General features: G+C 43.5%; 1 protein-coding gene across 3 annotated transcripts in view; it reads right to left on the bottom strand.

Moving 5' to 3' along the window:
* PRPS2 (phosphoribosyl pyrophosphate synthetase 2) overlaps window positions 1-15,909 on the bottom strand; it is a gene marked incomplete at its 5' end in the record, with an annotated part of 32,830 nt that overhangs the window by 5,029 nt on the left and 11,892 nt on the right. For 2 of the 3 annotated variants that reach the window (XM_082681944.1, XM_082681946.1), the window contains 5 exons: window positions 284-3,034; window positions 4,707-4,866; window positions 5,789-5,962; window positions 13,076-13,200; window positions 14,213-14,311. In XM_082681944.1, the coding sequence (XP_082538070.1) occupies window positions 2,942-3,034; window positions 4,707-4,866; window positions 5,789-5,962; window positions 13,076-13,200; window positions 14,213-14,311 (651 nt within the window). In that variant the 3' untranslated portion in view covers window positions 284-2,941. Of the gene's footprint in view, window positions 1-283; window positions 3,035-4,706; window positions 4,867-5,788; window positions 5,963-13,075; window positions 13,201-14,212; window positions 14,312-15,909 lie in introns of those variants that run through there. The other variant, XM_082681945.1, reaches the window with a different exon arrangement.

Here is a 15,909-nt window from a genome sequence, read left to right as displayed (position 1 = left end):
AAACACACAGTGCAATCTTCAATTTTATAGGAAACATCTAGCATTCTTACGTGGCCCAGATATTATGCTTTGGGGCAAGGAGAATGCTCATCAGTTCTTCGGAAACACCTTCAAAACGGAGAAGAGCTGACTTCAGTGAACTTCTGGCTTTTCTGTAACTTTATATGCTGGGCTACAGCCATGATGCGGCAAACACTTCAAGGTACCCATCAGAACACATCACTCCATCAAAACATATTACTCCACAATGATGATACAAAGTATGAAAGAAAGAAGGAGCATGATTTTATTGAAATGTTTTTAGTACAGTGTTGGAAGATCTTCGAATCCTATATTCTAAACCAATACAAGCACTGCAAATGACGTAGTTCCTCAATCTATTTGACATCATATCTACCAAAGGAAAGTTATACTACGAACCTCTTTAAGTTGGTTAATGTAACTTAAGTTGGAAACTGAGCAACTTTGGTCTATTCATATTTCTCTGGCTCCCCTTTTTGGTTAGATGTACGCCAAGTCAACTGCCATGCAGCAGAGTCAGACAGGAGCAATATATTTGGTGGTTTCACTGAAATGTTTCCGCATAAGCAGCAAGGGACGCACAAGTTCTGGGATTACGCTGCTCTCAAGGCTGTCTTCATCATCTTTTTTGAACTGGACCATCAAATAGTTAAGGGCTACATTGCCGCCGTGCAGGGCTACCTCTAGTCTATTTAGTTGACAGATGTACCAGAAGTACTTTAAAATACAAAAGTGGAGATAAATAACCATAGAAACAATCAGTTCTTAATTCAGAGAATGACAATACCGATTTTTATCTCTTTATCTGAAGATCATTATTTTAAAACTAGCTCTATATAGGTGTTAGACTCTTAAATCTTAGATGAAATGACTACCTTTAAATCAACTGGTTTTAGTCATTGTCATCATGTCCACACTGGGATGCGAAGCTGTCTACCTGCGTGCGTTCATAACTACATTTTCATTTCTCTATGCATAGAAATTTCAAGAAATACAGATATCACTCATTTGTCCAAAATAAAAATTACATACATCTAAATAGGCTCTTCACATATCTCAAATCAACTCTTGTCTAGATAACGTCCATCGTATTGAATAGCTGACCTTAACCAGGCTACACTAGGATTTTTTCTCAAAAGCCCTCTTAAGGTACAGCAAAATGCTAGTCTCTGCGATGACTAAGATGATACTTTTAAACCTAAATAGGCTCTTCACATATCTCAAATCAACTCTTGTCTAGATAACGTCCATCGTATTGAATAGCTGACCTTAACCAGGCTACACTAGGATTTTTTCTCAAAAGCCCTCTTAAGGTACAGCAAAATGCTAGTCTCTGCGATGACTAAGATGATACTTTTAAACTTTGATTCACCCTCTGCTGTACTGAAGTCTGAAACCTTAAAGACTGTTATTCAGGTTTGTTAACAACTTAAACAGATTTCATTTTTCCACCCACAGAATTTAGATCAGAGACTTTCTTCTCTCCAAGTTTTGAGATTCAGCAGAAGGAGATTGTTATTTATTATTCCTGGGCTTTGTCTGTGCAGGCACATTTTCTTCTTTGGGGGCGGAAGCGCTCAGTTGGTTGTCCACCAACGCGCACTTAGGAAAATTCAGAGTTGATGCTTGCCGCCTGCCACCGGAGATGGGCGCGCCTCACTCAGCAGCCGTCAAAAGCCACCTGTGGATAAAGCTATCTCCCCTCCACCATCACTCCTGGGCCACCATTTGAACATTAACTTCATGGAGCAACTAATGTTTCCTTATTTGTCCTTTTTTTTCTAGGCCTTTCTCACCCACACTTTTCAGGTAACTGCTTTAGTTACAATAATCTGTTGCCTAGAAGGCTTGATACTTGTGAGTACAAAAGGCAAAAGACCATGAGATCAACACTAAGGAAATAATATTTAAATATGTATTTGGAGGCACCCACAAACAATTCATCTTTTTCTCATGTTAAAAGCAAAACAGAGATCAGACTAGTAAATGTGAGGGGACTTAGCGAAGAAGTCTTTGTTGTGACGGAAATCCACAACATGAAACTCTTGGAAAAAAGGCAAAGTAAAAGCTAGAGCTAAAAACAGGACATTAAAAAAAACAAGATGGCAGGACATGAGGTGCATCTGGGATGGACACAGCATGAATGTGACAGTGTACTTGCAGACTACCTCAAAACAGTTTCTCTGTCAGCTCTATTGCTGAACATAATTTTGGAATTTTAGAACAAGGTATTTCAGATAAGTGACAGTTACGATTTTTAGAAGTGGCAATAAAAAAATACTGAACTACATTGCCTCTGATATGTGTAATGTTTACCAGAATTAAACGTGTCAGTGGCCATCTTCAGCTACATAAAATTTGGTCCAAATTAAGCATAATAACCAAAATGGTTTCTTGGAAACCTGATCACTAAAACAAATACTCAAAATTCAGGGTATTAAAAATTCTCTAAGGTTGACTTAGAAGCAAAAGGCTAATTCTCTACAGGGTTTCACCCAAATGTCCACAGGCATTATCATTTTATATTTACACAGAGGCTTTAATCTGAGCTGACCTTTGGTAACCCTGAAATACATAAACTGTGAACTTCCACAATGGAATTATAAACTTAAAAGTTGTGGCCTCAAAGCACTGACAGAACAAAGGAAAAAAAGGTCACCTATCAGAACAAATCACGATAACAGAAACATTTCTCATTTAAGACTGTTCACTTAAAGATCAAATAACCACTGCCCTCCCCACCAAACTGAAAATAAATGGTCGGGAGCTTTAAGAGGGGGAAAACCAGTGGCCCTCGGAGTATACAAAGATCTGATGCTTTTGCATTAATATAACTACTTAGTCCTAAAGCTAATAATCAGACAAATGCACGCAAGTCAGAAGCCAGAGCAGGCTTGCTTCCACACCTCACATCCTGGATTTACAGTGGGACGTGGCTGAACAGGTAAGACACAGATTCACCGTTGTGGGTCCTTCGAATCGCCTCGGCCAGGATCATCGAAATGTCAATAACCTAAACACCAATGAAAAGACAGAAAAGAGGAGAAGAAAGTGGGACATCTCAGTGATGTTTAATTGGAAACTTAGAAGCCAGAAAGCCTAGAAACGCTTTCTCCAGCACATAAGATGTGCTACTATCGAACCTCCCCACAGCCATTTCTTCCGAGAGGACTGACAGTTTTGGGACTGTCTTCAAATTACAATCCTGTACGGGATCCTGGAAGTGAGATTTTTCAGTGCAGATACTTCAAAGGCTTTTCAGGGCCGCTGTTAACCAGAGACATCCTTTACTTTCAGTGTTTGTTGTTTTAAAATTAATTTTACTCAATCATCATGTGGAAGGTTTTTCTCTCTCTTGGTTTCTGAAAACACAGAAACTGTAACGTCTGACAGCACAGCTGTAATCATCTAACTCCGGGGTCAGCATGAGAACAGCCATAGACAATACATAAATGAATGGGCATGGCTGTGTTTCAGTAAAACTTTATTTACAAAAACAGATGGTGGGCTGGATTGGGCCCGGGGGCCTTAATTTGCTGACTCTCAACTACTGAGAATCAGACATGAAAATCTAAGGCATAGCTATTCTGACCATTTTCTAATGAATCTCCTGGTGCCGAATGAACTGTGTTGCTCTCCGATGGATGAGAAATCACGAAGCAGATCACTGATCCACCTTCATGCTCTAATGATGGGCATGTAGGCTTCCAGCAATGAAAGGACTTGCCAAGGTTCACCAAGACACAGAGGCAAAACGAGGACTCAAACCCCTTCAACTTATTTCAGGCCAGCTGGTGTAAAGTGATCACTGCCAACTCTCTGGGGGCCTCCCAAGGCAGGAGGGATAGAAGGAGTAAAGCTAAGAGACCCCTGGCACAGCCAAGCTGCTTGTTTTCCTCCCCATTTAAAAACCTGTGGCAAAATACATGTACCACAAAAGATGCCATTTTAACCATTTTTAAGTATAGAACTTACTGGCATTAACTACATTCCCAGTGGTGTGTAACCATTTCCCAAACTTTTTCATCGTCCCAAACGGAAACCCTGCACCATTAAACACCCTGCTCCTGGTAACCACCACTCTACTTCCCCTTTCTATGAATCTGACTACTCTAGAGCCCTCAGCTAAGTGGAATCTAGTTTACGTATCACACAATATTTGTCCTTTTGTGACTGGTTTCTTTCACTTAGCATACCGCTTTCAAGGTTCATCCATGTTGTTGCAAGTATCAAAATCTCCTTCCTTTTTAAGGCTGAGGAATATTTCATCGTATGAAGAGGCCACACTTGGGTTAACCATTCAACTGTCGGTGGACATTTGGTCATTTCCACCTTTTGGCTACCGTGAATAAGGCCTGCTGTGAATGTTCGTGCATAAGGTTTCGTTTGAACAGCCATTTTCAGATTTGGAGGAATAACCCTAGAGGTGGACCAGGGGGGTCATGTGGTAACTCTGTTTAGCTTTACCACAGCCTGTTTCTTAATGTTCTTTACTTTGGCTTTATTCACTTACTATTTATAACTTTGACCTCTGCTGGCCCCAGCCTTTCCCAGACATCTAACATGTATCATACCTTCCCATTACGGGAAGCTACAACCTCTACTGACATCTGCTTAGCAAGTGGTCACACACACAAGATGCGAGTTGCCTCCCTGCTTGGCTCTGCCTGCAGTGTAGCCAGTACCTGAATCTTGGAGCAGTGTTTCATTTTGTCCTCTTGGGGAATAGTGTTTGTCACAACAACAGCCTCAAAGGCGGCATTATTTATTCTGGAAATAGCTGGCCCAGAGAAGATCCCATGGGTAAGGATAGCATAAACTTTGGTGGCTCCGGCCGAGAGTAGCCTATAAAATAAAAGAGAAAAAAACTAAGTGCACACAAATATTCTTGAAGCATTCTCCCCTCAGTGTGAATTTAAAAGCAATAGTGTGTTCCATAAAGGAAAACAGGGAACCAATTTCACTCACATTTATCAGTCTAAAACAGGATCTTTTAAGGTATGTGCTGGCCAAACACTTTACATTCCCTTAAATCAGGGATTATCAGCCTTGACGTTGGGCCCGGATAATTCTTTGCTGTGCAGCACATCCCTGGCCTCTACCCAACAGCAACACCCGTCCCCTCAGTTGTCACAACCAAAAATGTCTCCAGATATTGTCAAATGTCTCCCAGGGAACAAAACTGCCCAGGTTTAAAAGAGTAAAGCCAAAATGTCACCATGTTGCCATACAATCAATACACAAAACTGAGGTATTATACACTCTTTGTTTCGTTCTGTCTCTGAAACCGGCTGTGCATTCTACCCTCCCAGCACATCTCAAGTCAGACGGGCCACAGTCCACGCGTTCTGCAGCCGTGCATGGCTGGGTGGTGGCTCCCACGCGTAACAGCCCAGCTCTAAGTCCCTGGAAGCCAACGCTGAGAAGGCTGGAGTGAAGGCAAGCCAAGGAAGCGAGGGCCTGAAGAGGCCGAAAGACTGTCTTTTTCCTCCTGTGCTCAGTTTCAGGAGAAACACCTTCCCTGAACTTCTTTAAAAATACACTGAAAGTTCAACCTTGAAAATGAAAACCAGGCCATAAAGGACCACAGTTTTTTCCCTACCGAGAAAAAAAAATAGGCCTAGAATTGACTTTGGTCTGAAAAACTACTACTAAGCTATCAGTAATAATTAGGAAAAGTGAGCCGAGTTTTTTAACAGCTGACATTCTTCCTTTCTTAATGAGACGCCCTGACACTCTCCTCAGGGGTCCCAAACCACACGCATACTTGTCCGCAGCATGGCAGATGGTGCCACATGTGTCGGCCATGTCATCCACAAGGATGGCCACGCGGTCCTTCACATCGCCCACCAGCACCATCCGGTCCACTTCATTTGCCTTCTTCCTCTCCTTGTGAATCAAGGCAAATTCCACATTCAACCTGTCTGCGATTGACGTGACCCTGCTCAAAGACACAGACAGACACGGACTTAGAGAACAAGCTTATGGTTAGCAGGGGGAAGGTGGCAGGGAGGATAGATTGGGAGTTTGGGAGTGACATGTACACACTGCTATATTTAAAACAGATAACCAACAAGGACCTACTGTATAGCACAGGGAACTCTGTTCAATATTCTGTAACAACCTAGATGGGAGAAGAATTTGAAAAAAGAATAGATACATGTATATGTATAACTGAATCACTTCGCTGTATACCTGAAACTAACACAACACTGTTAACCAACTATACTCCAATATAAAATTAAAAGTTAAAAAATATAGATAGGGAAAAAAATTAGACTAATTCTGAAAACGTATTCCCAAAATTATATTAAAAAACTCTAGATTCATTACAAAAAAAAAAAGACACAGACAGATACATGAAACACTGTCAATACAAAAAAACTTGTGTTCTTCACAGCTGTATTTTAGGACTGTCGTGACCAGCCATACTCAAGATAATGCAAGAATCAGGCCTCCCTTGCAAAGCCAGGCCTGGTCTGGGATATGTATTAAGCGACGCAAGGGGAGAAACATGCTAGGATGTGGCCTTGCATTTGTGGCAGCTGGGGAAGAAAGCCAGGGCGCCTTGACCATGGGCTAAAACTCCTGGCTAAGCAGCTGACACTCAACAGGTTAGTGTTTATGGGTACCTTTATTTATTTATTTATTTATTTGCGGTACGTGGCCTCTCACTGCTGTGGCCTCTCCCGTTGCGGAGCACAGGCTCCGGACGCGCAGGCCCATCGGCCATGGCTCACGGGCCCAGCCGCTCCGCGGCATGTGGGATCTTCCCGGACCGGGGCACGAACCCGTGTCCCCTGTATCGGCAGGCGGACTCTCAACCACTGTGCCACCAGGGAAGCCCTTGTGGGTACCTTTTAAAGTCAGGGGCACAACTAAAAGCAAGTTATTTAGAAAATACTAACTGCTCAGTGTAGGGAGCAGCCAGTGGGGACAAAGTCCGGGTGAGCGCAGCCATGTAATCTGTACGCTTAGGACAACGGGCTTCACGGGACACGAGGCCTCCGGACACGGTAATCACAGTCCAGGCCTCTGCACAACTAGGGCAAATGCTCAAAAGTGATCAGCTCTGAAAGGCCTGAACTGGCAAAAGGAGGAGAAGGTGGCAGGCCAGGCTTGCTAGTGAGCCTGGAACATTCCAGATTTTTCCTGTGAAGAATAGACTTCAATGATGAAACAGTGCAAAATAACACCATAGACATAAGGTGACATGAAGATTTTCCCGTTTCACTTTTTGAAATGAGGGTCACTCCTGATGCAATTCAGCTGAAAAACTTTTTATCGAGGGACCAAAACATACACACTCACACACCCTAATTTAGTATGCAGCGACTGGAGGATGCAACCTCTGGACGCTTTTTAAGTCGTGGTCCCATTCACTGCGTCCTCCTCAGCTGGTAACCACGAGTGGCGCCCCATGCGTGCTCTGATCAAGCCGAGTGTGGCCAAGGCGCTGAGAGGAACCCACTCTCTGGGGCCAAGAGCGCAGCATGAAGGGGACTGTGTACCACAGCTTACACCTGCTTGTTTCTGAGAACATTCAACAAGTATTTTTTTAAATTGTGGCATATATATAACTAAATAGAATTTGAATGCTGACCAAGATTTTGCCCCATAATCGCCCTAAAACATATACTACTATCTATATGCCAATTTCATAAAAGATAAGCCATTTAAACTCCCATTAAGGAAAGCTAGTTTCTCAGAACGCAAGACAGGTTTTCCCAAGAAAGACTCTTGAACACCTTATGTACGTGCGTATACATTAAAATTCTGTTTATTTGTAAGGACCAGGAAGATCTCAGTGCGGTGGGGAAGCGCCACCACTGGGGCTGAAGTTTGAAGCAACTCAAGTCCAAGCATAACCTGCGTTCTGCCATGTGATCCGCTCTCCTAAGCCTGTGCACAAACACACCAGCAGGGGCGCGGAGGCCTGCGTGGGAAAGAAGCTCAGGTTTTGGGGGGTTGGGGACAGGCGTGGAACATGAGTGGGGGAGCTCCAGCCACTGCAGGTACCCAATGGTAACATCAGAAGCAGAGAATAAAGGAAAATATCCCTGCAAAAAGCCCCCTGGGTTGCGAGAACATTCCTATTTCTCCGCAGGTTCCAACTCTTCTTTTCCTGGTGTATAACTGAGACTTAATACCTATTCCTAACATACGATGCTGAGACAGTGTATCATATAGAAATCTTGGGTGGAAAAAGCTAGGACAAAAATAATACATAGTTTGATTTCCATTTCTTCTGGATACACTATTACATTCTCTTTAAAAGAAAAGAGAAAAAAGTCAAATCTGAATTATTTAGTTTCACCAACTTCCCAGACCAGTTTTACGTTAATACTGACTATCTCAACAGTGGTGTGTTTCCTAAGGTTTATTTTTTTCTACCCACAAGTGACCTCTTGTGGCGATATTAGGTTTTGTGGGGATACTAACTTGTACCTGGAACAAATCAAGCCTCAAAGTTTTTTCTATGACAACAAGTTCCAATTTGTCAGATAGATATCTATTTTTCTTGGTGAAATACGACTTCTTGCATCAAACAAAGAAGCCACAGATAATGTCAACTGTACGTATCATGCGTTACCTGCGAGGCTATTTTGTCGGTTGGGGAACAGCTTACTCCAGGATATGAGGATGACAAGAATGTGTAGCAAAAACTGGTGAGGAATGGAGGTGACAAAAAACCGGAAATGCATGCCCCTAAAAAGCCTGCCTCTCCCGGCAGAGGGGGAGCAGGGGTGATCGGAGCGGAACTACTCTGAAGGGGATCTGAACAAAAACAGCATCTTGCTACTGGCCATTTCCTCTGGCTAGCTGACTCTGCATTTTTTGAGCAGGAGTTGGCAAGTAGATGGGGGAGCCTGGTATATAATAAAAGATGGTATTTCAAATCAATGTGAGAAAAATTGATTACTGAATAGTTCTGGGGACAATTCAGATAGCTGGGGACAGGGGGAGTTGGATTCTTAATTCACTCTTTATTCCAAAACAAATTTCAGATGGAAGAAAAATCAAAACATTAAAAAGGAAAAAAGCAACCCTTAAAACATATGAAATCATGGGAGAAGAAAAATGTTAAGGGTGATCCTTCATAAACCCAGAAGCCATAATGTGAAACAGAGATAAATGTGAGTACATAAGCATGTTTTAAAAGTCTTGCAGAGAAGAAAAATACAAAAAGAGAAGAAGTGAAAAACTTGGGGACTTACTTGCTACACACGAGAAGAAAAGATGTCATTTCCTGCCTGCACAGAACTCCTAACAAGCCAGAGGAAGAGGCCTCCAGCTGACAGAACATGCAAAAGGTATGAACAAAATATGAACATGCTAGAAGGAGCGCTCAACCTTATGCACGCAACTGCAATTTACAGGAGGAGATGCCATGTATCACTCAGCCGATCTGTAAAGTAAAAGAAGTCCGATCATCTGCTGTGTAAGCAAGCCTGTGTACAAAGTCACTGGCATCCATACTTGGGAATGTCAACTGGTCTATCTTCTTTTTTTTTGGTACACGGGCCTCTCACTGTTGTGGCGTCTCCCATTGCGCAGCACAGGCTCCAGATGCGCAGGCTCAGCGGCCACGGCTCACAGGCTTAGCGGCTCCGCGACATGTGAGATCTTCCCGGACCGGGGCACGAACCCATGTCCTCTGCATCGGCAGGTGGACTCTCAACCACTGCGCCACCAGGGAAGCCCTATCTTCTTTTTTTTAAATTGAAGTATACTTGATTTACAATGTTGTGTTAGCTTCTGGTGTACAGCAAAGTGATTCAGTTATACATATATATATATTTATATACTCTTTTTCAGACTTTTTTCCATTATGGTTTATTACAAGACACTGAATATAGTTTCCTCTGCTATACAGCAGATCCTTGTTGTTTATCTATTTTATATATAGTAGTTTTATCTGCTAATCCCAATGGTCTTCTTTCTTTTTTTTTATATGTGAATTTTGAGTTCATATATTTTTAAATTAATTAATTTATTCATTTATTTAATTTTTGGCTGCACTGGGTCTTCACTGCTGCACGCGGGCCTTCTCTAGCTGCAGCAAGTGGGGGCCACTCCCGGCCGCGGTGCGCAGGCTTCTCATTGCAGTGGCCTCTCCTACTGCAGAGCACAGGCTCTAGGTGCACGGGCTTCAGCAGTTGTGGCGCACGGGCCCAGTTGCTCCACAGCATGTGGGATCCTCCCGGACCAGGGCTCGAACCCATGTCCCCTGCATTGGCAGGCGGACTCCCAACCACTGCGCCACCAGCGAAGCCTATCTTCTTTCAAAGACCAAATTTTGACCCTGTCCATCAAAACCTAAATAGCTCATGCCCCTGGACTTGGCAACAGCAGTTCTAAGAACGCATCCTACTTGTACAAGTATATGAAATGTGAAAGTGAGTGTCGTGCTGCAGGAATGTGCCTAAGAACATAAACAACAGCACCTACTAAAGAGGAACGTGAGACTGGTTAAAGGAATCACTACATCCGCACCCAAGGGCCTATCACCCAGCTGCGAAAACCAAGAAAGCAGACCTACTGCACAGCTGGGGAACTGTTGCTAAGGCGGAACACGCTTTGAAAAAAAAAACAGCAAAGAAGTATGTGCAGCATAACATCATCTGTGTGAAATAAAAAGGGGGGGTATATGTTTGAAAAGCATAATTCTGACTTTGGGAAGAATAGAGGTCCCTCAAGAAGGAAATGGGAGACATCACCCTATACATAAAAAATAGGGTTGGGGGCTTCCCTGGTGGTGCAGTGGTTGAGAGTCCGCCTGCCGATGCAGGGGACACGGGTTTGTGCCCCGGTCTGGGAGGATCCCACATGCCACAGAGCCTGAGCGTCCAGAGCCTGTGCTCCACAACGGGAGAGGCCACAACAGTGAGAGGCCTGCGTACCACCAAAAAAAAAAAAAAAAAAATAGGGTTGGGATGGAAAAACACAAGGCCACAGAAGTTTGTGGAATCTATTATTCTTTTGGCCTGTTAGCTATCAAACTAAGTTGTTCTGGTCAAAAAAAGAAATATGCCTGACATGAAAGCCACTTATTTTATGATCCATCCATATGAACCGCCCAGGGAGACAATTCCCTAGACACAATGGAGATTAGTGGTGGCCACAGGCTGGAGGGAGAGGGAGTGGGGAGTGACTGCAAATGTTCTGGAATTAGACAGTGGTGACAGATGCCTAACTCTGAATACACAAAACCCACTGACCTGCGCACTTTGAATGGGTGAATTGGAGGTATGTGAATTACATCTCAATAAAGCTGTTACTAAAAACAAGTTACGCCTTATGCTCCCTCTCAACCCACTTGCTCACCTCTAACCTTCGAGCAGGCCAGTGCATTCGCCTGCAGATGCCACTGTGTGACTTCAGTAAGTTTCTAAGTAACTGCAAGCATCTCCAAGAGAAATTACTCCAAAACGTTGCTCTCATTCCCCTGTTGCCTTAAGCAGACAACACTCTGGGTTGCTTGCACCCGAAGGGGAGCTTTTAAGTTCGATTCTAGGTCCTTAGCTTGGCCGTGGAAGGGATGAGGGATGGGCATTTGCATTTTAAAGTTGTCCCCAAGCTTGATGGTCACCACTCTCTCGTGGCAGGTTTACTAGCGTGCACAGACTTACGAGCTTCCTTGCTTTCTCACAGGACTGGTGGACGGAGCTCTCTTTCACCTCTCCCTCCCTGACGGAGGCCCCTGCCCGGGCATTAAAACTTCATTCCGCTCTTCTCCCCGCCAGAGAGCAGCTGCACAGTTCTACAAGGTGACTCTGACTCACTGAGTCTCGGAGCACAGTAAAGCACTCTGCATCAGCGTTCCCTCATCTTCACCCCGATCCTCAACTGTCTGTACTGATTGCTCTTTAATTCCTTGAGTCTCTGTAAAGCCCTCTGGATTTGCTTCTCAGTACGATTATTTATGCCATTCAGTGCACCTGCGCTCTGATGCTTTTAGTGCCATGTCAATTTCCGTCCAGCATCCTCCTTTTACAGCCCAGTAACTGTCCTGTTGAGCCCACGGGGCTGGCTGCCCGCCGCCCTGTTATCTGCAGGCGCTGGCTCTCGGTGGGCTGCGCCCCCTCGGCTTCCTAACTGGGATAGTCAGGCACAATGAGGTGGTCTTCAGCGGGGAGTGCTTACTGAACAGCTGGGCTTGTGGAATTCTCCCTCGGCCGTGGCTCTGTGGCCTGGGGTCAATTTTCCCAGCATCGGGAAAGACTGGCTTTCCTCCCCAGGCTGCAGGGAGGGGTCTCCCTGCCATCTCCCTTCTGTCTGGAGGCCCCCATGAGGGCATTATAGCCTCTCCCAAGCCACTCGCCTCTTCCTGGATCTGACACCCATACCCCAGGCCACCCCGAGCACGGCCGTCAGCCTTCTTTATTTCTGGGCCACAGACACCTCCCTTTCTTTCCGGCTGCTCTGCGGACACGCATTTTAAAATTGTTCTATCTTGGCTTCCATTTCTAAATGTTTGTAGTAAGAAGAACTAGCTTGGTCAATCGTGTTGTTAAGTAAAAGCCTTATTTTCCAATTAGGCTCATTGCTTTTATAATCAGAAATGAAAACTTAAAAAACTCAAAACAGGGCTTCCCTGGTGGCACAGTGGTTGAGAGTCCGCCTGCTGATGCAGGGGACACGGGTTCGTGCCCCGGTCCGGGAAGAGCCCACATGCCGCGGAGCGGCTGGGCCCGTGAGCCATGGCCGCTGAGCCTGCGCGTCCGGAGCCTGTGCTCCACAACGGGAGAGGCCACAGCAGTGAGAGGCCCGCGTACTGCCAAAAAAAACCCCAAAAAAAACCTCAAAACATTCTTTGCTGAAACCAAACGTCTGTGTGTATTTTTTTTTCTTTCATGAATGATGAAATGTTAAAGATGACAGCTCTCTGCTCTGGAGGTGAAGCCTGTTGGCTACTTACTTGTTTATTTGCAAAATAAACTGTTCAGTAATTGAAGACATGCTTCCTTATCTAACACATATGGAAAGGAAAAAGCAGTCGGCAAACACACAAATCTAAATCTGCCTCATGCCGCCTGGGCCTGTGCAGTACCTTTTGGCGCCCCCGGCGTCAGGTGAAACAATGATGCAGTTTCTCCACTCGGTGATGTTCTCCCGAATCCACTGCAGGACCGCGGGCTCCGCGTACAAGTTATCCACGGGGATATCAAAGAACCCCTAAGGGGAGAAGCGGGTGTCACGTTATTGCAGGGTTTTTAAAAAGATCTCTTTCATGAGATAAAACTTGAATTTTTTATTCAAAAGAAGCCTTTTCAACTGACTCCCCTTTTTTTCTTTTTTTTTTTAAAATTGAAGTATAGTTGACTGACCAGGTTATGTTACTTTCAGGTGTCCAGCAAAGTGATTCAGCTATTTTTATATATATATATATATATATATATATATATATATGTATTCTTTTTCAGATCCTTTTCCATTATACAAGATACTGAATATAGTTCCCTGTGCTATATAGTAGGATCTTGTTGTTTACCTAATTTATATATAGTAGTGTGTATCTGTTCATCCCAAGCTCCTAATTTATCTCCCCCCCACCTTTACCCTTTGGTAACCGTTTTTCTATGTCTGTGCAGACACCCTTTTCTTAATTCAAACAGAATTAAATCAAAAGACAGATATGTTCCAGAAGCAGATTTCAGTTCAATACGGGGACATGGTCTGTTATTTTACGATCAGCTCTATCCTAAGGAATAGGAGAATGGTTTCGTAGATCAATGGGTGAGAGATTTGCTGTTTCTTAAACACCTTATTATAAGCCAAATAAGTCAACATTCACTATATCACAGAGTATGCATAGTGTAATTTGGCCTGTTTACCAGATTACGGAACTAAGTTATGAAGAGTTTTAAACAACCTACATTACGACTCTCCCATTCTAATTATTTTCCAGAAGTGGAGATGGAATTATAGAGTTTACTACCAAGAAGCCATTCCTGCTCCTCCAAAAGTGAGTAGAGGGAAGGTGGTGCTGGATACAGGCGATATCAACATTAAATATATTTCTAAGTTCAGTAAAAAAGATGAAAATCCAAGAGTTGCCATATACAAACTTAAAAACACATGTAGTGTTACCTCCTTCAAAAATTATTTAACTTAACAGGGCGTTAGGATTTAACCACTTGCACTAAGGCCCCACCATAACCAAGGACAACAAAGAGAATTCTGGAACCTGGATCTGAGAGGCATGCAGGTCCATGGTGATGATGTGATCCGCCCCAGCGACCGAGAGCATATTGGCCACGAGTTTCGCCGAAATCGGAGCACGACTCTAAAATATAAAGGCACGGATTTTATAACAGGGGAGAGATGGAGACCTCCAGGTTTCTCCCACTAAGATTTATAGAAGAAAGAGGAATCACAGATGCTTTATTACACTTGAAGAAAATTAACATTAATAATTCAAAATTAATACTTCAATAATTTAAACTTAGTAATTTAAATGATTTCATTATTAATAAAGAAATTTATAGCTTATAATAGCAGAAGATACTCATCCCGTTTTATTCACCAAATATTAATTATTTACATCTACTACTGTGAGACAGTGTGCCTGACACTGGGTATAGAAAACAAATATCAAAGAAGCAAATAATTAAACATAAATACATGTAACATCACAATTTATATAATTCCAATTGTGACAACTGTGCAGAATAATAGGTCCCGGGAGAGAGAGAGACAGACAGACAAGAGCATGAAGGACATCAAGTTAAAAGACACTGGTTGTCAGAGGCCCCTCTGAGGAAAGTGCTTTTTAAGGTGAGGCCAGCAGAAGCGGGAGACCAGTGTGGCAGCAAGAGCAGCCCATGTGACGTTATGTAGGCTGAGATCATATCCAGGGACGGAACGAATCCTAGCGTGGCTACAGGCAGTGGTCCAGGACAGAATGTGAGGGCATGTCGGGAGAGAGGCAGGGGCGCATCCTGCAGAGCCCTGAAGGCCAAGGCCAGCCCTAAAGACAAGTTTCTGCACTACAGCTGGGAGCGAAGGCTGTTACAAATTCGACAAAAACCATATCCAAGAAAGAACACCTTAAGGTGATGGATAATTTGATATTCAGAGAAACACACGCAGCGTGACACCGTATCCTCTCTGAAGGTACCCAACTTCTCCATAGCTTTAGGTTCCACACCATAAATGACGGACAGTAACTCTGTCCACGTCAAAACAATCCAAGGGATTATAGAGGCATGATTAGACCTAGGGAAAGAGTTCAGCATTTTGCTGTAAACAGTGTTATTTCTATACACCACAAAAAAGGAAATGTAAGCTTAATAGAAGATTTCATTCAAACTTACAATGTCACATGTCAATTATATCTCAAAGCTGAAAACAAAAAAGATTTCATTCAAAATAGTAACAAATGATCTCTGTTAAATACACACACACACATACACAGTATATTCATGTAAAAACACACAGGAATTATATCACAATGTGAACAGATTATTTTTATTTTCTCTAATAACACCATTCTTTTATAAAAAAGAAACCTATTACTTGATGATAATACACACACACACACACACACACTTTTTTCACACACAAAGAATGAGAGGTAACAGCCCAAATGTTACCTGTAGATGTTTCTAGAAAGTGAGATTATGGGGAAACAGTTTTCTAATTTTTAAAAAATTGTTCAACCTGCTCAACTAAGTCTCGTTTTCATCGTGTTAGCTCCCCTGCTCTGGTCCACGTTGCCTTTGGGATAAAAAGCCCTCCCGCCAGCGCGGCTCTAGCTACTAAGACCTGGTCTGCCCCACCGCCATCCCTGCGCCTCCAGGAGGGGTCCTCCCTGCAGTGGGGACTGGGCCCGCTCTCTCCCTCTTCCGGAGAACACTCTAAGCCTTGCCATCTACACCTGCA

Source organism: Grampus griseus (assembly GCF_964374135.1).
Source record: "Grampus griseus genome assembly, chromosome: X".
NCBI lineage: Eukaryota > Metazoa > Chordata > Mammalia > Artiodactyla > Delphinidae > Grampus > Grampus griseus.
This window is presented reverse-complemented; position numbering and strand designations above follow the sequence as displayed.